The sequence below is a fragment of the Castanea sativa genome, chromosome 9 (assembly GCF_040712315.1).
Source record: "Castanea sativa cultivar Marrone di Chiusa Pesio chromosome 9, ASM4071231v1".
Taxonomy (NCBI): domain Eukaryota; kingdom Viridiplantae; phylum Streptophyta; class Magnoliopsida; order Fagales; family Fagaceae; genus Castanea; species Castanea sativa.
In genome coordinates, this window is record NC_134021.1 from 19827931 (window position 1) to 19851440 (window position 23510).

Sequence of the window (23510 nt, forward strand, 5' to 3'; positions counted from 1 at the left end):
TTGAACCATTGGTTTTTATCTGACCAATTAGGGTCCACTATCATGATAATGGCTTAAAAATATAGATCATTGGTGCAAGACAAGATCTAGGATTCAACTACAAAAATTGTGTAGAAAAAATAAGGAAAAAGTTTAGTTACAAAATTGGAGGCTAAAACTTTATTCAATATCTTTTTATTGAAGATGAATTTTGATAAATTCACTATTACATTACATTTTCTTCTTATATTCTCTATACTTGCAAAATTTCTAGAAAATTAAAGATCAATAGCTATGTCATCAATAAATTTTTTAAATTGCAAGTTTTTGTAGTTTAAAATTATGCATAAAATATAAGTTTATAGATCATAGAATAAATAATATCCAATTGACACGAAATTTGACATGTGTATTAAAAGTGTAAAGAACAAGCAATTCAACAGTTAGATTTCCAAATAATATAGTAATATTTATTTTATTGAGTAAGATTGTAGCTACAACCAATTTTGTAGCTAAATTTTGTTCAAAAAATAATAAGATATTATCAGGTAAGGTGAGGCAAATAAGGACAAAATTTAGTTACAAACTTGATTGTAACCAATGGCTACAATTTCACTTAATATTTTTTTTATTAGATGTGAATTTTAAAATATCCAAAATTGAATTACATTTTCTTCTTGTATTCTTTATACTTGCAAAATACTTGCAAAATTTTCGAAAGATAAAAAATTAATAGCTATGTCATTAGTCAAATATTTAAATTTCAAGTTTTTGTAATCTAAAATTATGCATAAAGAAGTAAGTTGAATAGTAAATAACATTTTATTAGTATGAGATTTAATATGCATGATAAGAACATAAAGAGTATGCAATCTAATAGTTAAATTTTCAAAATATGTAACTATATTAATTTTTTTAGTGGGAGTTGTAACCATTGGCTACACAACCAAGTTTATAGCTAAACTGTGAGTTCCAGTTAACTCAACTGATAAAGTATCTGATAGTTAAATAAGAGATCTGAAATTCAATCCTCGCTTATACAAAAAATTGGTTGATGTCTTGGTCTGATGATAAAGAGCTATTATCAGAAGCGGACGCCATAAGTTGAAACTATCTAAAAACAAAAAAAAGTTTGTAGCCAAACTTTGTCATGCAAACATTACAAAAAATTTGTTAAAAAAAAAAAAAAACATTATGAGCATTTTAGTCAAAAGTCAAAATGTCATTAAACTTCATTTCATTCTATTCCCTTCAATTCCTCCACCAATTCTTCCCAACTTTGAGGAAAATGAAAATATAATAAGTTTTTGATGGAAAATGAAAGAATGATTATTCCCTCATGCTTAAACTTTTAAGTAAGGGAATGACCTTTCCATGTTTAAACTTCCAAACACAAGAATGTAAGGAAAATTTATAAAAGATTATTTCTATTCCACTCCTTTCCACCTCTCATATACATAAAAGTAAGATCACAAGAATTAGATACACTGGGAAAGTTGTTTGCAAGCTATAGATCTCTGAAATGAAAATGATCCATTAAAATTAAAATGGATAGAAATACTTTGACTTGACCTGTATGGGATGATAAAGATGCTGATGTTAGATCCTGAGACGCCTTCTATGGGATGTTAAAGATGCTGATGTTCCAAGCTTAACAGAAGGCTTTGTAATTAGTAGGTATTTTTCTTATCATACTAAAGTTAACTGCTCTAATTGGTTGGTCACTTGGTTGTTATCTGTTGGTTTTTATAATCTATTGCCTTTTGAAGGTTTGTTCACTTGTATAGCTTGAAATAACTGTGTAAAATATATTCTGTTATCGTTGTGCAATAAAATCTCAAAGAAAAAATGAAGAAGAAAACCCATGTGCTTTGACGTGCATTTTAAACTTAAATTCACATATAATAACTCAAGAGGTACTCTAACCAGTACAAACAGGTCTACATCACTCATCAATTTTTCCAATATAATACTTGTAGAATAATTGGATACATTGTGCTCTTGCATAATATCTCAGTTTGTCCAAGATATAAATAAAAAATTCACCTGACCAAGCAAAGTTCAATAAAGTTCTACCTTGAAATCAGATGCATTTCTTCCATATTATTGCAATTCATATGATGAAAAACTGAAACCTGATCTTCCATCATTAGTTGATTTCAGCTCAAGCTTCTGAAATGGGCTGCAGGCAGTTTCAAGTAAATCAGTTTAATTTATTTGTATGCGCCCATGATCTTTTTTTTTTTTTGGGGGGGGGGGGGGGGGTGGTGGAGTCATCTAACAGAAATCAAAATACTTTACGAGCATATGCACATCTCTGTTGGTAAAGGGAAATCACTGCATTCTATAATTTGAAGAAAGAAAAACCAGAACAGTTTAACCAACAGTGTGGAGGGAATACCTGCTATTAGGATCATAATAGAAGCCACTGATGGAGCCATCACTACAAGAGAAACAAACATAGTAAAAACCAGCTATAGTTAACCCACAGTCTGTCCCAACATTCACAAAATATTGCTCTTTCCATCTCTGCACCAACAAAACAAATAGGCACATTAGTACTTCATATGGCAAGCTCTTTCACCAAATGATGAAATAATTGAGACTATGTTACCATAAATATGTATGGATAGTTACTCAGGTCCAAATTTTTGCCACCATCAAATTCCACTTGACTCTGAAAAGAATAGAACTAGTTAACAGAGCAGAGCATATACTGCACTTTTTTTTGATAAGTAGAGCAGAGCATATACAGCACATGTGAACAAAAAAGTTCCAAATCTTTACCTTAAAGGGAGAAAAGGATGGAAACTTGTCCCAATGCTTTTTATCATCCTCTGGCCTGTCAAGAGATCATCCAGTCAGCATTGGATTGTTTTGTCCATGATCACTGTTGTTTAAAAAGTCTTCTATGATAAAATAGATGGAAGAGGAGAGGAACATACGTCGCTTCCCATTTGCCAGTGAAGAAAGTATAATTTATCGTATCAACAATCTCCCCTTCCCAGAAGGTCACTACCTGACATAATCGTAAATGAAACACAAAATTCTCCACAAACAAAGAAGGCAAATTGCCATATTTCAACTGGAGCAAACAAGGGGGTCATGACACCTTAGCAGTTGTCTGAATGAAGTGCCAGTTGCATATCAAGATTCAAGCATGCTATTCAGCCCAGTTTCATTAGGTTGAGAATATATAACCAAACAATTTATGGCCAAAAGTACAATTGCATCACATATTCTGTTATGGAGCATTCATGTGTACATCATGCTGATAAACAAAAAGTATAAAACAAAGAGTAAAAGTTGAATTTGAGCAACTGAAATTCATGGCTGCTGCAACCAAAGAAGATGAAAAGTGCATGATAACAATCAATTAGGAAAACATGGCAATGTAATACAGTTACATGGCAATTAAGGAGAATTACACAACAATCAGAATATTGAAAGGCCAGTGGGGGAAGAAACCTCTTGATCAGGTGCCTCTTAGAAAACTATTGTTAACTTACTTAGGAGATAAGCATTGTAAACAGAAGTTCACAAAAACTCTGTATCTGCCTAAGTCTTTCATGGTGCATTCACATTTTTCTTTTTATTAGGAAATTACACATGCACCAGGTGGGTCTTGAACCCACGACCTCACCCCCATTTTGCTCTTAAAAAGGGAGGAGGTACCATTTGAGTTAAAGGCCTAGGGGCTAGAGCTCATTGGCCATTGTGTATTTATATTCGTAAGTCACGTTTTTAGTACTATCCTCCATAAAACAGAGAACACACACACACACACACACAAAAAGAATTATTAATGTTTCTGGTGGTTGTTAAATGAAAAAACCAAATTGAAGAAGTGCTTACTGGTGTGTCTGCCATAGGAACATTGAGAGCTTCCATGGTGCCACATAGATACCCATGTTCAAGGTCACATCCCTGTATGCGAACATTAACTCTCCATGCTTCATCTTTTTGAAGACTAGAAACATTCTGAGTTCCAGAGAACGCCTGCAACAAAATTATGCTTTAAGAAACATTCTGAGTACCAGAGTACTTCTCAACTAAGGAAATGATGCTTAGCCAACTCATATAATTAGGCTTACGAATCTTCGATTAAGAAGAGTTTATCAAAATGATTCCATTTTCACTTCAAATGGTTAAAGGGAAATCTCATGCATTTGCTCGAACTTGACTATAATTGTACACGCGGTACCTAGTAATAGTTGAATATAAAAATAACTATCTAAAGCTCAGATCACATAGGCTTTAATGTATGTTAAACCGAGTACCAAAATCTTACCGAGAAGTAAACTTTACATAAGGGAAAAAAAAGTGGGGGGCCAAAGAATAACCTGTCCAACACTCAAAAGTGTGCATGCCGGGGGTGAAGTCTTTCCAGAATTTGCACCTTCACAATTAAACATACATAGATTAAAACCACACATAAGCAAAATTTAAAAGCAGGTAAAACTTAGTACATTAAAAATTCAAATACCTGGTTGCATTCCACAGAAAAGATATCATTGTTTGTGTTTCATTGGTCAATGTAATCACGAGTATGAACTTAATTCTGATACTTAACGTACTACAGCATCTAAGTTACTATACCTAAATTTAAATCAGGATCCTGAAAAATTCACTATGAAATCTAAAATTAAGCATAGCAGGCACCTCTAAAAACATGTAATGAAAGGGCAACATGTGAAAATAAAGAAATCTAAACTTGTGTATAAATTATTGTCAGTAGGTTGGCTGTGAACCTAAATTTCTGTTATCGGAGAGAGATTTTGCAATTTTAAAATTAACGTAGGAGTGAAAAAGAAAGAACGTAAGGAAAGCCCTAACGTAAGAGAATTATTGTAAGGAAAGTAAAGTAAAGTAAAGACAAAATAAAAAACCTGAAACTTGAGAAGGTGCGGAGCTTTCCACCACTCTCACTGGCATTTGATTTGTTGATTGATATGATCCAATTCCAATCACAGTTCCCTTCCTTGTTCGGGTATTCGATTTTGTCTAAAATCTCCGAAAGTGACAGAAGGTCCAACTCCAAGGATCTACCCACTATCCGGGGCGGTCCGGTCAGAGTGGATCCGACTCGGCACTTGTTGCCTGTTTTAAATTATTTATTTTCTTTTATGCGACGCGTCCTCGATTTTCACCGCTTTTATTTGGTTATCATTGCATTTTATTTTATTTTTTCATCTCACCTGCGAGTTTAAATTCAAGGGTTGACCAGTGCCCAGTGCTACTGGATAATTTGATTCATGACACGTGTCTAGTTTTAGACACGTGTCGCTAATTTAACGTGTTCAGTGATACTGGCCACTAGACAAAAGCTAAATCCTAAATTCAAACAGGTATTTGTATAAATAAAAAAGTTTATTCATTCATGAAAAATATAAGGTTATGTTTGGTAATAGTTTTTATTTTTTATTTTTAAAAATTTATTTTTGGAAAGATAAAGAAAAAAAAATTTCTTGTATTTTTGAAGTAAAAAACATGTTTGGTTAGTTGAAATTAAAAAAAAAAGTTTTTTGAAAAAAGAAGAAGAAAATACTAAAATATGTTATTACTAAGATTTGAATTCTAATGCTAACTCATTATATGAGACAAATTCATTAAATTAAATGCATATTTTCATTGACTTTTGAAAATTAAAAATTGAAAACAATCTTTTGCATGTTTTTAGTTTATTTCACACATTGAGTTTTGAGAACAATTTTTATTTTCTATCTATTTTGGGTTGCCAAACAAGTTTTTTAGTCTCAAAAATAGAAAATTATTTTTGGAAACTAAAAATAAAGGGAAAAAATAGTTACCAAACATACCCTAAATCTTTTGTACTATTTTTTTAACAGCCTTAAGTATTTTACCAAAATTTAAATACAATTTTTTTTGTGGAAACATTTAAATATAATTAGTTACACAATGGTCACATATAATAACATCTCATAATCTTTGATTAACATAGCCAAAATGCTTTTTAGCACCCCAAATAAAATTAAAAAAAAAAACCATTTTTCATCCAAATTGCCTAAGTTAAAGGAATTTTAGCAACTTGTTATAGTAATTGCTACTAACAAGTTGCTATTCATTTTTTAAATAATTTCTCTCACACTCTCCTTGTCTCTTGCACTCTCTTCTATTTTCACACTCTCAAAACTCTCTTTCTTAGATCAGCCTAGGGTGGACAATGATTATGATGGCCTAGGCTTTTAACAGCCGATAATATATGTTAGGTTTTGAGTTTGTAATGTTGACAAACCATGACAAAAAGTAAGTCTCATTGGTTTAGAATAGTATACTTTCAAGTCTAAGACAAAAAACTCAAGTTCGGGATGAAAAAAAATGAGTTACAATTTGTTTCGTTCGATTGGTACTTGATTGGTACTCGATCGGTACTTGATTGGTACTCGATCGATCAAAAGTCGCATGTTAGCAAAAAATTAGCAAACGTAAAAAGCACATAACTGGACCGTTTGAAGCCTAAATTGCAAGCCGTTTTTTCCAGTATTTAAAAGACATTATAAGGTAACCCTGAAGAGGGCTTTCAGAGTTTTTTTTTAGAGAGATTAGAGTGCATCTTGTGCCTCTTTTGTAGATCTAGGATTTTATACCCAAAAGCTCTCTAAAGTCTTCTATTGGTGTTATTCCTTGAAGAATCTTAAGTTTCGGTGTTGTAGAAGTTGCCGCATACAACATCAACGTCTAAGGAGATCTAAAACTTATGAGTGGAGTCTCAAAGTCACAAGAAGGTGAGCTTGTGTTGGTGCAAAGTCCAAAGAGAGAAGAAGTTTGTGGATTTGGAGCTTGCACATGATTGTATTAGTAAGTTCTACATGTGGTAGCAATAGGATGTTAATGGTCTAAGTCTTATTGTAAACTTCAAATCTTTCTAGTGGATTTGCTTTTTACCTAAAGGATAGCTAGACAGGTTTTTTACTGGTTTGGTTTTCCTAAGTCATCATATCGTTGTGTTATTTACTTTTTCACTGCTTTGCATGATATGATTGTTTTGTTTTAACATAGATTTGAATAATAAACCTAAGTATTCATTTGGTTAAGTAATTAGGTTAAACAATTTATTTTACAAGGATTTAAAACCTAACAATGTACACAAGTCACGGTGGATACGCAAGTTTGTGGTTGGGTTGATTTTGGATTAGGCTGCCAAGAAAGGTGTTATTCGATTGTGGTGGGTTGTGGATTGGCTTTGCTAGGTTTTAGGTGCTGGTTGCTAGGTTTTTTCTACTTGGATTGTGTGTTGGGTTGTTGGATTATGGTGGTGGTTGAGTGGCTGGTTTCTATGGGTTTTGCCATGGGTTGTTGTGGTTGGGTGCCATGGGTTGTTGTGGTTGGGTGCCATGGTTGTTGTCTTATTGGTTACGCCATGGTGATTGGTTGTATGTTAAAATAGGAGATGAGATTTATCATGCATTGTTAAGTGAGATGTTAAAATAGATATATTAGCTTTTTCAAAATATTAAATTTTTTAGCATTCTGAATGTGAATGCTCTTAGCACTGAACCTCCACATCTAATACCATTAAAATCAATGTTAAAATTAGGAAAAGATGCTAGAGCCACCGTGAGCCAACTAAAACAATAAACTACCTCTAGCAATAAAGGAAACTACCTCCAGTAACAAAGATTAGTAGTATAAACATCAGGAATTACTTTAAGAACAAAGTTTAGTTAAAATTACAACCCTACTCAATATCTTTTTATTGGAGGTGAATTTTGACAAATTCACTATTGAATTACATTTTCTTCTTGTATCCTCTATGCTTGTAAAATTTCTAGAAAATTAAACATCAATAGCTATGTCATCGATAAATTGTTTAAATTATAAGTTTTTGTTGTTTAAAATTATGCATAAAATAAAAGCTTATAGATTATATAGTAATAATACCCAATTGACACAAAATTTGACATATGTATTAAGAGTGCAAAGAATATACAATTCAATGGTTAGATTTTCAAAATATGTAGTAATGTTAATTTTATTGAAGAAAGTTGTAACTTTAGACTATAATCATTTTTGTAGCTAAACTTTATCCTTACTTCAATTTATTAACTGATAATATTTACTAATCATGTAAAAACAAAGGCAACTTAAGAATCGATCTTTACCTGCAGATTCTACTTTATGGGGTTGATCTTTTGCAATTGCTTTCTTTGGTAGTTTTTCCTTTTCTCTGGCTTAAAAAAAAAAATCACTATTTTGCTTTGTTTGGGGAGTTATCTCATGAGATGGTAGATCTAGTTACTTTTTATGTGATTTCTAAGAATAAAACCCACATAACACATAGAAAATGTGTATGAAATTATAATGAAATTGGCACAAAATGAAGTCCACCAAGAACATGAGAAATCACAACTTAAAATATATCATTTTGTTATCTCTCTTTGAAATAGATTTAACCTCAATCATAGTAGGTTTGTAACGTAAAAGCAAGCAATTCTAATTCAACATTTTACTTTTTGTTAGAATCTTTTTTCCCTTCTTTTGTGTGTGTTTCTTTATAAGACAAGGACAAAAAGTTGTTGGTTAATTACTTATGCATTATCATGCCTTGGCTCAAGTCCTTTTGATTGAACGAGACATTTTCAAAATTAAAAAAAAATCCTTGACCACGTGTTAAAGACATTGGACACAATTTTTATCTAATGCATCAGTGCAATGAACATAAACTTAATCCTTTGAAATATAGTGAGTGAAAAAATTGAATTTCTAACAATGGAAAAGTTTGATTGGACATAAACTTAATCCTTTGACATATAATGAGTGGAAAAAATTGAATTTCTAACAATGGAAATTTAATTTGTCATTGACGATTTGTCTTTGGGTATAAATGTCATTGACAATTTAGTATGTTCCCTTCAATTAATAGTTAGATTCGAATACAAATTATCTTTTTTATTTTTTATGTTCCACTTTATATTTCACTAATCATAATATGCTATGTGGTTGATTTTTTTCCCTATTTTATATTTGGATTAAGTTGATAGGTGCTCTTAGGGCATTTGTTAATAAACAATTTTAAAGAATGTTTTGCTACCATTCTTATAAGAAATATCAAAAACTGTCATAAAAATAAATTGTTTTACTCATTTTGTATAATAAGTTCTAAAAGTATTTTCTAAACGAATACTCTTAGAACATTTGTTAAGAAAATTAAATAAATAAATAGTAGTAAATTATTATATTATAATTGGTAGCCTATGGAGTGGAACAAAAAAAAAAAAATGAAATAGACGTCGTCAGGATTTATGAATTGATGATATTTCACCGTCTATTTAAAGAAAAAGAAAAAAATGGACGGGTGGAATTCAATGCAAATTGTTGTACAATAAGAGGAAGGAAATCTGGAAATGTGCTAAGCAAACATGACTAGAGAAAATCCCAAAGAGCTAGAGAGACGGCAATTTTCATGTTTACACTTTTCACAATCACATTGTTATATACATTCACTGCACATATTGGAGAAGAAACTATATTGTAGTACAGTTCAATCATTAAAAAGATCACATTCAAAAAATTTCACTACTTTGTGTCTTTTTGGATAAGTAGGAAGTCACAAATCACAAGCACAAATATAAGCTTTTAGTATTAACGGCCCCCTGAGAGAAGTGACTCTGCAATGGAAGACGTACGAGAAAAAGCCTGGTTCGTAGAAGACGGATAGGACATGAAAAAATCATCGAAACCATCCCTATGTGCAAATGTTAAGCCGGTGGAAGAAAGACCAAGCGATGTTAAGTCTGGAAAAGGAACATCACCTTCTAAGTACTGCACAACTTGGCGCATGCTTGGCCTTGCTGCAGCCTCTGAATGAGAGCACAGCAATCCTAGTTTCAAAACCAACTGTAGTTCCTCTGCTACATAATTTGAACCAAACTTTGGATCCCTTGCCTCTATAATTTCGCCTTGGCTCAAATGAGAAAACACCCAATCAACCAAAATTGAATTTTCTGATGGCCCATACTGTATTGGTCTTCTTCCACAAGCAACCTCGAGCATAAAGGCCCCAAAAGCAAACACATCGGTGCTTGTTGTGGCCTTGCCACTTCGAGTATGCTCTGGCGCAAGATACCCAAGAGTTCCAACCACATGGGTAGTTTGAGGATCAGTTCCATGGTCATATAATCTTGCAAGACCAAAGTCACCTAATCTACCATTCAGTTCACCATCTAGCAAGACATTACTAGCCTTCACGTCTCTGTGAACGACAACCTGATCCCATCCTTCGTGTAGATAAAACAGCCCCAATGCTACACCTTTTATGACTTGAAATCTCTGGCTCCAATTGAGCGTGACCGGAGGTTGATCAAAGAGGTACTTGTCTAGGCTTCCATTGGACATGTAGTCATACACCAAAAGCAGTTCTCCTTTTCTTCAGCAATAGCCCAAGAGTGGTACTAAATTTCTGTGGCGAAGACTCACAATTTCAGCCACAAATTCTCTCATTCCCTGTCTTGATTCATGAGAGACCTTCTTCACAGCAATCTCAATTTTAGAGGTAGGTAGTACACCTTTATAAACTCTACCAAATCCACCACTACCCAATAGTTCTTTGTCCCTAAATCCTTTTGTGGCAATGTAAAGATCTTTGTATTTGAATCTGTGAGGCCCATAGTCAAGCTCCCAGTCTTCTAGCAATTCTGCAAATTTCCTCTTCCTTTTTATGACATAAGTTATACCTGAAATTGCTACCAAGACTAAACTAACAAGAATTATAGGCAACCCAATTGTCAAAAGTTTAGATCTCTCCTTACCTCGAGGCAGCTTGGGAAGTTGAGAAAGGACAAGTTCTTGAGCCTTACCATTCATCTTAAAGCTCCAACCCAAAACATAATGGGAAGTAAGGACAGAGCCAGTTGAGGAAGAGAAACCAACATACATGGTTTTGTTAATGATGGATGAAAGATCATGGGACAAAGACAATAGTGGAATTTTGGGTTTATCAACATTAATTGGAGCTAAAGTGACATTGATTTGCTTCTTGACCCCATCATATTCCACCCAAACTTGCATTGGGTGGCCACTGATAAGGGTCAGATTCATAAAGCCACCACTGGTAGCATAGTAACCTGCTGGGGTAGATGTTGCGGAATACATCCTATTGATGTCAACCCCAACATGGTTATCATTGATGTCATTGAACTCGAGGCTCTGGATCGTATCGAGCTCTATGGCAACTACACGATTGGTGGAATTACCGTTGTTGGTCTCATTGAAAAGGCCAAGGTATTGGCTTGGACGAGCTCCCGGAAGCCCTCTCGTTGGAGCAATCACAAAAGCCATCCCATGGCCGCTCAGAGTTGGATATTCAGAAACAATGGCAAAGACAAAAGTCGTAGAGAAAGAGAAAGCAATGTCATTCGATGAGTTTTTGAAGCTTATTGGAGTAGGGTAGAAAGCATGACCCGTTTGCTGTTTGGTGTCATTGGTGAGCTCCAAAAGACCATTAGAAGTGATTGTGGCTATGCCGTCTAGGCTTAGATTGACTGATCTAAAACCATTGTAAGTGAAGTTGGTATCTTGGGAGGCTACAGCGCTTATTAGGAGAGGCAGCAGTATTACAAGCTTGGAAAACATGGCTGTATTTGCATACTCGTTTCTTCTTTTCATTCTAAGAAATGCAGGGTTGGTTTACATACATCATGTTGAGGAGAACATCATATGTAAATGTAATATGTATTCATACCTAAAGTCAAGCTCCCCCAATTCATGGGTCACCCGGCAGCCATCACCCAAGTCTCGAGTAAACGATTTTGACTTTTAAGGAATCTCACATTTTCCATGAAAGTCAGGCTTAAGCTTATTAATCATTATTTATATATAAACCACGCAAATAGTTATATCTTATCTTATCTCAGGTGGATGAGATACACTTTTTTATTTTCTTTATAACAAGCCGGGGAGTTTCCATTAAATAGATGAGAAGTTTCAAATGGTTTTAATTTTGAAGAAGTTATCTCCGAAATTTTGGATGTCATAAACTTATGGACTGTTTAGATGGAGGGGAGAAGGAGGGGAAAAGAGGAGAGTAGTGTAGAGTTAGCAAAAATAAACTAATTTTGTGCTAAATTTACTCTACTCTACTTTACTCCCCTTCTTTTCCCTCAATCCAAACAGATCATTAAGAACATTTGAATTTGTGTAGTAGGAGAGTAGAAGTTTATCTAAAATCAAGGATTTTAAAATTGATTGGATGGGGATACATCTTTCTTATTTAACAAGTAGGAGAGTTATTTAGGGGATGACCTCACTGCCCTTGGATCAAAACTATAAAATTATTTTTAGTACCATCTATTTATAAAGACTCAATTCATATTCCTTTGTAGACAAAGAATACAGTATTTTTTTCACAATGAATATACTTTCATTTTACTCCAAGGAATAGCTAAAATAACCAAATTAATTTTTTCTTCTTTAACTAGGAAACCTAAGGGGCTGTTTGGTTTTTTTTTTTTTTTTTTTGTCATCACTTATCACTCATCACTCCTCACTCAGTTTTCATTACTCATCACTCATCACTTAAAATACCCCAATTTCCCAAACCCACGTTTGACATCTTAACTCAAGCCTAGTTTTCAACTTCAAAAACAGACCCATTTTTAAAACTTAAGTAAAAAATTGTGCCTGGGTTTCACAAAAAAAAAATTATAAAAGAAAATCAGTCCGTTTGTCAAACATTGCAGTTGGGTTTCACCAAAAAAAAAAAAAATAGTCTGTTTGTCAAACATTGCGGTTAGGTATGTGGGTTTAATTACGAAAATGTCATCATAACTTTATTTCCATAACTTGAAAACACCTAAAATGTGTTTTCAGTTTCCATAATTCATCACTCAAAAATCAGAGAATTGAGTGATGGAAACAAAAACTGGAAACAATGCCAAAGACACTTCTTAGCCGTGGGACTCACATATTTTGAGTTATGGGTGATGGAAACAGAGTTATGCATGATAGAAATCTAAAATCCAAACAGCCCCTAAATAGCTTTCCAAGTTACAACTAGAATTTGAGACAACTTTCCAACAGCCCACACCTTTGTAGAAGGTCTTCATTTCATAAAAAATCCCTTGGAGAGAAGACTTTGAACTTAAGTTTTTTTTTTTTGGGTGTGTGTGTGTGTAAGGAGAGAACCAAATAATGTCATTCAACTTAATACATTAACTAGTGTTAGGGTCATATTTTTTACGTATTGGCGTATCCTTTGACAAAATACACTTTACTTGTAATTTGATAATCTAAGATGTGTTGAGGATATCAAGAAGTGTTTTGATAAGACAAAACAAATGGTATCTTTAAAGACATGAAGATTGAACCATGAAATGAGTGAAGAAAAGCTGATTTAGTGGTTCTCGACGCTAGTCTCGACACGAGCTCAACACTAGCATCTATTGAGACTAAATGAGTAATTCTTGACACAAAGCTTGACACCTCTTGATCTATCAAGCTATGCAGATCTAGAATTCTCATATTAGAATTTTGGCCCATGGTGACTTGGATTGCAATGGTTTCATTCACTAAATCTTTAGAGCATATAAAAACTTTATTTTAAAGTCATCAAAGACACAGGAACTCAATTTAGAGATCTCATTCACTCTGTGAGAAGCTCCTGTGTTCTTGTACGCCTTAGGATTCTGTAACCTAGTGCTTCTAGATTTTCAATGTGTTTTGAAGTGAAGAACTTTGCATCCAACAATAATCAATCAGTTGTTAGGAAGTCAGGCATGTACTAGGATCCGTGCATACAGGAAGAATTCTCTATAAGATCAAGTCCAATTAGGAATTAGAGTAAATGTTCAAATGTAGGTTAGTATTTTGGAATAGTCTAGGGTAGTAGTAAGATTCCTTATACTTGTAACTGCTTGATTCTTGATTAGAGGATTCTTGAGAGTGGTAATCTGAAAATTACCCAGTGGGGGGTTTTTGCCTTGTGAGAGGTTTTCCTCATTCATTAACAAATCACCATGTTAATTTAATTTCTGCTGTATTTAGTTTGTTTGGTGATTTGTTTGTGTCTCCAAAATTTGCATGTAATTTAATATAATTAATCAACTTGGGTAATTGAATTAATTAATTGGGGTCAATCTATAACCTAACAACTAGTTTATTTGTAAGGCTAACAAAATTTTAAATTTGTAACAATTTATCAAAAAAAAAAAAAAACTTTTAACCACAAATTTTCTTAGGCAATCTAGGATAAATCTTGTCAATTGTCACCTAAGATTACCCATATTTGAGCTAATTTAATGTGGATGTACTTGATTTGCATTTTTAAGATTTTAATGGGTCATGTTAACGGGTGCCCTTAAGGAACTTGTTAATACACTATTTTAAAAAAGTTTTAAACTAATTTCATGACAAATGTTCTTAGGATATTCATTAACATTTCTCAATTTTAAATAGTGAGATTGTACTATGGTAGGGTTAAATGTAGTTGTCTACGCTACTTTTATATTTTCTAATTCCCCGAGACTCTTGTGCCCTTTGATTAGATATAGTTCTTTTAATTGCAGTACAATTTGCCATACAATTAAATTCAAACATATAGTGGATTTTCTCATAAATAAATAATAATGGCAAATTACAACTTCTCTACTTTTGGTTTGGCCGAAATTTAAGTTGCATACATGTGGTTTGAAATTTTACATTTTACTAATCGAAGATTAGTTCAGTTAGATTTCCTTAACATACATTTGTTAAAAATATGGCCAAATGTGTGATTTTGCTTCACTTTTATGTCTCTCCTCCAAAAACATAAAAATACAAGATCAAATAAGATAAAAAAGAATCTAGTGGAACACTTACATAATAGGATTTCAAATCACAGGTAGGCAACTTAAATTTTGATCAAACCTTAGATGGGTAAAATATCAAAATTTTAAACTACAGATAGGTAACTTAAATTTTAGCCAAACCACAAGTAGGTAAATTGTAATTTGCCCAAATAAAAATAGTGGATTTAACCAATTGAACAGAAACAATGTCATCATTCCCCCTTCCCCTATATATGTGTGTGTGTGTGTGTTTTAAAAAAAAAAAACGTAAATGTACTTTTAGTCCCTACATTTTGGTTTATTCCATTTTAGTTCCTACATTTTAATTTTACTATTTTTAGTTCCTAAATTAATTAACACGTTTCATTTTGGTCCTTTCTGTTAGCCCACTAATGGAAATTTCTTAGGTGGCAAATTGAGTGCATTGTTGGCACATTAAATGTTGATGTGACCAATTAGAAAATAATAAAAAATTATATTTCATAAATAACCTAAAAAACTTTAAATTATTTCTACCAAACTATTAAATAATTTAATTCTATCTTTTACCTCAAAAAATATAATAATTTAATTAATTATTTTTTACCTCATAGGATGAACAAACCCAGACAATAAAAAATGAAGAACACTAGAGAACAACCTAGAAAAATAAAAAAACGAAGAACACGATGAACAAACCAGAAAAATCAAACACGCAAATTCAAACTAGCAAAAAACAAATTACGACAATAGATTCAAACCCATAAAAACACAATCTTCACTAATCAAATTACCCCGAAAAACCTAGTAATTTAGTCCCTAAATTACCCAGATCTGCTTATTCATCTTCGCTAATCAAATCGGGAATTTCAATCTGGATTTTCGGCAAGGCGAAGTCGGTGTGCTTAACTAAGGAGGAGAGATTGAGAGAAGGGACTGAGAAATCTTCCTTGGGAGGGAGGCGAGTGTAGGTGGTGGCTTCGTCGCCGGAGGAGAGAACAATCGGCTCCGGCGGGGACTTGAAGCGATTGGATTGGATCTTGAACTTGTTAGGGTTTCGTAGCAGTTGCTTTCTCTTGGAATTGGAATTGGTGGGCTTGTGAGGTTGAGGATTGTCAGTTTTTGGGCTGGCAAGAGTGTAGGGAGAGAATAAGCTCGTTGAAGAAATGGAAGCAGCAACAACAGCCATTTTTAGTTTTGGCTAAAATGAAATGAAAGAAGCGGCAAAGAAAAGTATTGGGAGACCCAAACCCAGATCTGCTCCAAACCCAGAAACGACGTCATTGGATCTGCTCCAAACCTAGATCTGCTCCTGATAAGAACATAAAAAAGGAAAGAAAAAAAAAACCATTCAGATCTGGGTTGGTGTTAGTGTACAATTGATTTTTGTGAAAGAATTTGTGTACAAATTTTGGAATATTTTGGGTTTCTATTCTTTTGTTCTTGGGATTGAATATTCTAGGTTTGTTGTTCTTGTGTGTTCATGATCAAGATGAATTTGCAATAGGAATTTGATAATTTGAATGTGAAATTTATGAGTTTATGGGTTTCTAATCTTATTGTTCTTGTTCAAGGATTTGAGATAAATGATTTTTGTTTTTAATTATGTTTGCAATTTTTTTATTTAGTTTAAATTAATTTTTTAATTTAGATGCTGATGTAGATTTTTTTAATGTCAAAATAAATTTTTTAATTATTATTTTATTATGCCGTCAGTCACGTCAGCATTTTCTGTTAGTTGAGTGATGGTAAGGAATTAAATGTCATGCGTTAATTGGTTTAGGGACTAAAAGTGGTAAAAATAAAATGTAGGGACTAAAATAGAAATCGAGTGGTCACTACCCCGTGTTATTTAAGTCATTGCATTACGTTATGATGTGTCACTCAAGCACTAATAAGAAATAACCAATAAGTAAGTAATAAGGCGTGGTAGTGTGGTACTATTAGAACACACAACTACCGAACTTAGAAATACGACGGATCATAAAAGCTCTCTAGTCTTTACTACTAACGCTCTATTTGTTTCAGCATTAATGTTTTCTGGAAAATTATTCATTTTTCAAATAACATTTTCTGAAAAACTATTTCATTTTCCGGTATTTGGTAACAACCTTGAAAGTGTGCTTTGAGAATGTTTTATGGTGTTTGATATGCATAAATTTTTTATAACATTTCATGTATAATTTAAAACATGTGTATTATGTAAATCAACTAATGTGATCAATATAAAAAAATAAAAAATAAAAAACCAAGAAGGAATTTGGTTTTCATAGTAAAATTTTGACAATAAATATAATAAAAAATAGTTGTTCAATTTTCATGATTTCTACCAATCATTTTGCTTATATATATGAATAGTAATTCTCATAATTCAAAATAGCCATAAGCTCCATTTTAAATAGTGCAAAATGCCACATAGGCCAAATAGTTTAACCTACAAAATAATCTAGTCCAAATAGTTTGATAAATACCAAAATGCCAAATTGTCCAAATTCACATGTCTAAATTCTAACAAAATGCACCTACATAATCAAAATTGGCTTGAATAGTTGTTAAAGAAGTTCAGCCATTGTCTACGAAGTTTGTCATTTTTCAACATTAATGTATATGTGTAACTTACACTTATTATATATTGGACTAATGGAAAATTTACTAATCTGCAATTACGAAGTGAATAGAGGATAAACTTAAATGTCAGACACATGGAAAACTGACCTAGGGATGCATATATTCTTAACATGTATTTGTGGTTGACTAAATCAACATTTTTGGAGGCCAGCCTATTGTCTGTCCTATGGACAGAAATATCTCAAATAGTATATATTTAGTGGATGAAAGAAGAGTACCCACAATATACTTCTTCTCACTATGAATACTAGGACGAAGATTGGAAATGGACTTGTTACCATTGATTTAGTTTTTACATAGGAATACATATTGCTTTATTACACATGTTTCAGACAGAAGGAAATTTATGCTTGCACCGTCTGTTCTAGTTTGATGACCAAATTTTATTAGATGGCTCTAAGGCCTTTGGAACTAGAAATCAAGCTTATATATACCTGTGTCATGCATACATGAATAATAATAAATAAATTAAAAGCTATATTTTGTCCATAAAAGATAAGAACGGAGATTCATCCCATGACTTCCTAATGGCGTAGATCCTAATATTTAGAGCTAAACAATTATCTCTCAATTGGAAACTTATTCGACAACTAGCTAACCACTCCTACGAGTATGGTGATAACAACAATAAGAACTAACAATAGATAACAAAATCAAAATAACGATAGAATGATAAAATAATTAAAGATGACAATAAGACAGCGAAAATTTTATGTTTCATGTGGCTAAAGAAGAATGTAATATTTATAGGAGATGAGAGGCTTGAGAGAGAGATTGTTTTCCAACTTTTTTTTTTGGAAAACAACTTATAGAAAATAAGCCTTATTTTTATTATAGTTTTCCATTGACCAATTTTTTTTTGTGCTACCAAACACTAGAAAATGTGGAAAACTATCTTTACAGAAGGTTTTCCAACAAAACAAACAGAGCGTAAGTCACCTCCGGAGGAGGTGCTTTATAATTTATCATGTAATTGCAGAAGTGAGAAGTCTCCTACTTAAGGACTAAACAAGATATTAGTCTATTTAGATACCGTTTATTGTTAAAAATTAAAAATTGAAAACTAAAAACTAAAAATCATGTAACAAAATAATTTTTAAATATGTAAATAATACTGTGAGACTCAGTTTTAAAGTTGTTTTTCTGAAAAAAAAATAAAAAAAAATACTTGCATGTTACGTGAATAATGCACGGGACAAAAAAATGTTGGATGCACAAAAAATGCTAGACGTGGCCACTATCTACACCGATACTAACAGTAGTGCATGTGTGTGGTGTAGACGCCGTTCCTTGAGTAGCAATAGTCATGGCCGCCGTTATAGAAAAACGAGAGCTAAATTAAAATAAGCCCATTTTTTTCTGCTATACTTGTTACTGATTTTCTCAGTCAATTGTCATATTCTTGGTGAGCGGGGTAGTTGGTAGAAGGCACTAATTTGAGTGCATATTGCCCTACGCTCATTGATCAGCTCCTTGGATTATTCATTACTGGTCCACATAAAAATTTTCAGAAAGAAAAAATTGATGTAATGAGATTTTTTCCCTATATTTTGGGTATTTTTATTTTAGTTTTTGTATTCTTAAAGGCTTTGTTATGGTTTTTGTGTTTTTAACAATGTTTCATTTTGATTTTTTCTTTTCCTTATCTCAGTGACCATAAACATTAAGGTGATTAACAGAATGCTCACCCTTAAAAATAAGGTAGCTAAGAGCTAACAAAATAGTAATAAAAACATTTGCATATATAAACATAAAAAAAGCCACATCTGCATAAGCGTCTTAATAAAAATTCTACATAAAAACGTAAAAGAATAAAATAAATTTTTTTATTAAAAAAAAATCTATCCCAATTTCTTTACTTTTCATTTAGATTTTTTTTTTTTGCAACCAAACACATACATATATAAACTTAAAATTACCCCCAAGTTGATTAGATATTGAGCGAGTGTGTGTTATGTGGGGTGTGTGCTAGGTCGAGCTTATTAGTTAATCCAAGTTTTATTAATAACTACAAAAAATCTTAATTGTGACTAGGCTATCCTTCTTCCTTGTACATCCTATCAACAAACTTGTTTATCTCGCAATAAACCATATTAAGAAAAAAAATGAAAATACATATTAGAACCAAACATAATTCTTTGAAGCTCCACACTGCTTTCCTTTAAGGCAATTGAGGGCTGTTTGTTAGTGTTGTTTAAACAACAGTTTTCGTTGTTTAAACTATACAACAAGTATTTTTACAACATTTTTTCGTCCATATGTATTTCTACAATACTTAAACAATGTTACTATAATAACATTATCAAACAAGCCCTGAATTGGTGGCAGCTAGGTGAGTGGAGACTGGAGATAAGCAATAGTGGTCTAGTAATTATCTTTGTTAGAGCAGAGAGAAAAGAAAGAGAAAAAGAAATAAAAAAATTAACGTTTGACTGCTAACATTTTTTTGGTCATCTATACGTTACTATGTCTTTTTAAATATTAATTCAATGATTTTTTGTAATTAAAATTATTTGACACACACTATGTTAACGATATCAGCATTTTCTATCCCTTGGATGATAGTAATGACTAAAATGAAACATTATTAAACATACCATGATCAAAATGAAGCTTATATTTCTATAAAATTAAAATTAAAACTTATAAAAATAGAAGGGCCAAGATGAAAATGCATCCAAAATATAGGGATTTAAATAGAAATTTTCCTTAATTTTAAGAGGCCTCAATCTTGGTGGAAGTAGCGTTTGTATAATTTAAATTTTATAATGGCTATCTTAGAAAGAATGTATAGAGCCGCCACAATATCCGGATTCCGGGTATATTCCCTTCAATTACTAGTTGAAAAGTGTGTGAAGATTGCTCAAATTAATTAACAAAACTATAAATCAATTTCAATAGTATATCAATACAATAAAACAAGAATTTGCTCAAATTAACTTAACAAAATCAACAAGTGTAATAGCATACAAAATTCAGTATTATGCAAACCAAGAGATGGTTCAATGCATAAATAAACTCTAGAATTTAAAGAAGAAATTTATGGATTTTTTGAACTGAGGCATGGAACTAAATCCACTGTCCTTAAAAAACGATTTTGCCCCACTAGAATGACTCTACCAGTGCAGATGGCTTAGGCGGTTGCTCTTTAGGATACAATGATAACTCTATTAATGCGCACTTACAAACAAAGTTTAAAACTCATCTTAGATGCCTAAAGAGAAAGTTATAAGAATAAGATAGAGAGTGAAAAAAAATCAGAGTATTGTATATTTGATCTTCGAAAGCTATCCTTATGTAGAACAAAGTAGTGTACGTCTAGTAAGAAAATAGCCAGACTTACGCAACAGCAAGCTTGATGTGCGATGTGCGATGTGCTCTCTATGAAAATTATCTCCAAATGAGTAAATCCCCAAATTCATAAACGTTGACTTTGAGGGTTTGAAAGTTTTTGACTTTCCAAGAGGGAAGAGAATATATATAAAAAACATTAAAGTGTGATTGATGTTGTGGGTACTCAGGATTTTCACCTCTCGGGCCAAGGGCTTTTTGCCTTATAACCTTATTTGGCTTGACACCTTGTATCCCACATCGAAGAGAACTTCCCCCACTTTCTGTCTTATAAGCGTGAGCTGAAGGAAGTAGTGTACCATCAGTTATTAAATAATTGATGGTACACTCCTCACTATGGCGCAAGCTTATAAGTGAGAAAGTGGGGGGAGATGTTCTCGATGTGGGATAAAAGGTGTCAAGCCAGCATGACTACAAGGCCAGCCCTTGGTCCGAGGTGAAAATCCTAGTACCCACAAAAAGAAGTTTCCTTTTATTGTGGGTACTCAGGATTTTCACCTCTCGGGTCAAGGGCTTTTTGCCTTGTAACCTTGTTTGGCTTGACACCTTTTGTCCCACATCGAGAACATCTCCCCCCACTTTTTCACTTATAAGCTTGTGCCATGGTGAGGAGTGTACCATCAGTTTTTAGGAAATCCCTTGAATAGACTTACCTATACTTAAGAATAGGGACTATTCAATGCCCGTCTACTGGCGGTATGTATTCGGACTCGGCTGACCGAAAACCTCTCATAGCTATAGGAAAGTCATAAAAGGAAACAGAGAGTCCAAGTAGAGACACCTCATTCTAGCAGATAAGAAGCAAGATTCATGAGTCTAGCAGACAAGAAGCAAGATTCAATAAAAAAAAAAGGATATTTATAATATTATTATAGGGTTTGGCTTGACACCTTTTGTCCCACATCGAGAACATCTCACCCCACTTTCTCACTTATAAGCTTGCGCCATAGTGAGGAGTGTACCATAAGTTATTATATGTTAATTTTGGGATAATTCTATTCTACTCACTCTCAATCTAAATAGACCATAAGAAACCGATATATTTTTGAAGAGATCGGTATATTGTAGAAAGAAAGAGAAAGAGAGGACTGGATTTTACAGCCACCAAACCCAATCTAACAGGCTGAGTTTTTTAGAATAGGTTTGTGGGCTTGGGCTTTGTACAGTTTTTAAAGAAGGTGGGCTTTAGCTTATAAAATTTTTATTATATCCGACAATCCCGTATACATGTTATAAAATTTTATATTAGAAAGAATTGGGCATTCACAAGGTATCTTAGTGTTGATGTCTTGCTAACTTAAATCTACACTTTGGTGTTCATGATCTAGGGTTCACAAAAACTTGAACCCATTTCATGAATTACAAGAATATAAACATTTTTTTTTTTTGTGAATCCTTTGACGTGCTCTTGATTCTCACATAAAAAATCTATAAATATTTTTATTAATTTAAAATTTTTTTTCCACTTGAGAAAAATATTGTTTTAATGAATTTTTTGTTAAAGAAATTAGAAGGAAAACCTAAATTAAATAAATTTGAAATTTAGAGGACTCAATTGAATGAAGATAAAGTTAAAATATTGAAATTTATTTCAGTCAAACTTGGAGGATGAAATTTGCATTAAGAATGTATGAGCTGAAGTTATTTTACCTTTTATTTTAATGTATATCTATATCTATATATTTATACCATCCATTTTAAGAATGTTTTGACATCACTTTTATGGGAAATGAAAAAAACTGTCAAAATATTAATTGCTTTTCTTTCTTTCCCCATAAAAACTTTCTTTAAATGAATTGTTAAACAATGCCCTAAGGGCATTCGTTAGCGTTTCCCTATTTATATTTAAAAGCTGAAGAATAGAATTTAATGTTTCTACTCTCTTATTGTTCCACATCATCCACCTATTTTTAGCTCTTAGGGTCCGTTTGGATAGAACTTATTGCTGAAAACTGAAAACTGAAAATACTGTAGCAAAATAATTTTTAAATGTGTGAATAGTGCCGTGGGACCTATTTTTAATGAAAAAGTGACTGAAAAGTGAAATTTGTGGGTCCACGAACAGTGCACGGATGCACTGTTCATGAGGAATTAGTCAACAACTTCGGCTGAAACAAAAAAAAAAAAAAAGGGGCAAAACGTGGACGCAGCAATAAGCTGCATCCAAACGCCCTCTTATTCTCTCATTTTTAACTTTTCTTTTCTTTATTAATTTCCCACTTTCTCCAACATTTCGTCCTATTTTTTACCTTTTGATATTCCCACTCTCTTCTACCCCATTATTCTTTCTCTGCCCATTCATCTTCCTTCTATGTTGACTCTTCTTATACAATCTTCTTTACTATAAATAAATTATAATCTCCCGTTCAATCCATATTTCCCACACCAGAATATGTCAACTCTCTCTCTCTCTCCCTCATAGTTTTTTTTTGGTTTTCTTTTGGTGGGTTTATAATTCTTTCTTGCCTCTCCACTATAGGGTAATGAATTTTTGTTTTGAATTCTTCTCCCATAAAAAAAATGTGATTACTCTCTCTCTCTCTCTCTCTCTCTCTCTCTCTCTCTCTCTCTCTCTCTCTCTCTCTCTCTCTTTGTGTGTGTGTATGTATGTTTGCATGCGTATGTGTGCGTGTGTATTCTTTTGGTGGATTTTTAATTCAATTTTGCATCTCTACTTTAAGTTGATCTAATTTGGTTGTGTTTTTAAACTGTTATCTTTATTTTTATTTGATTGTTAGATGTGGTCCTATTTTATTATAAATATATTATATAATAATATTATAATGTTAT

At 32.6% G+C, this 23510-nt stretch overlaps 1 protein-coding gene and 1 pseudogene across 1 annotated transcript; both read right to left on the reverse strand.

The window, feature by feature from the left end:
* Positions 1–1849: 1849 nt before the first annotated feature.
* On the reverse strand, positions 1850–5181 carry LOC142609365 (uncharacterized). Its single transcript, XM_075780934.1, has 8 exons — positions 4869–5181; positions 4323–4378; positions 3835–3978; positions 2925–2998; positions 2767–2821; positions 2594–2656; positions 2381–2508; positions 1850–2161 (listed from the first exon to the last, which is right to left on the reverse strand). The coding sequence occupies exons 1-8, from the start codon at positions 4912–4914 to the stop codon at positions 2083–2085; spliced, it is 645 nt and encodes a 214-aa protein (XP_075637049.1). The 5' UTR covers positions 4915–5181; the 3' UTR covers positions 1850–2082.
* A 4120-nt stretch (positions 5182–9301) lies between these two features.
* Positions 9302–11628, reverse strand: LOC142610761 (L-type lectin-domain containing receptor kinase IV.1-like; annotated as a pseudogene).
* Between the last annotated feature and the right edge of the window lie 11882 nt (positions 11629–23510).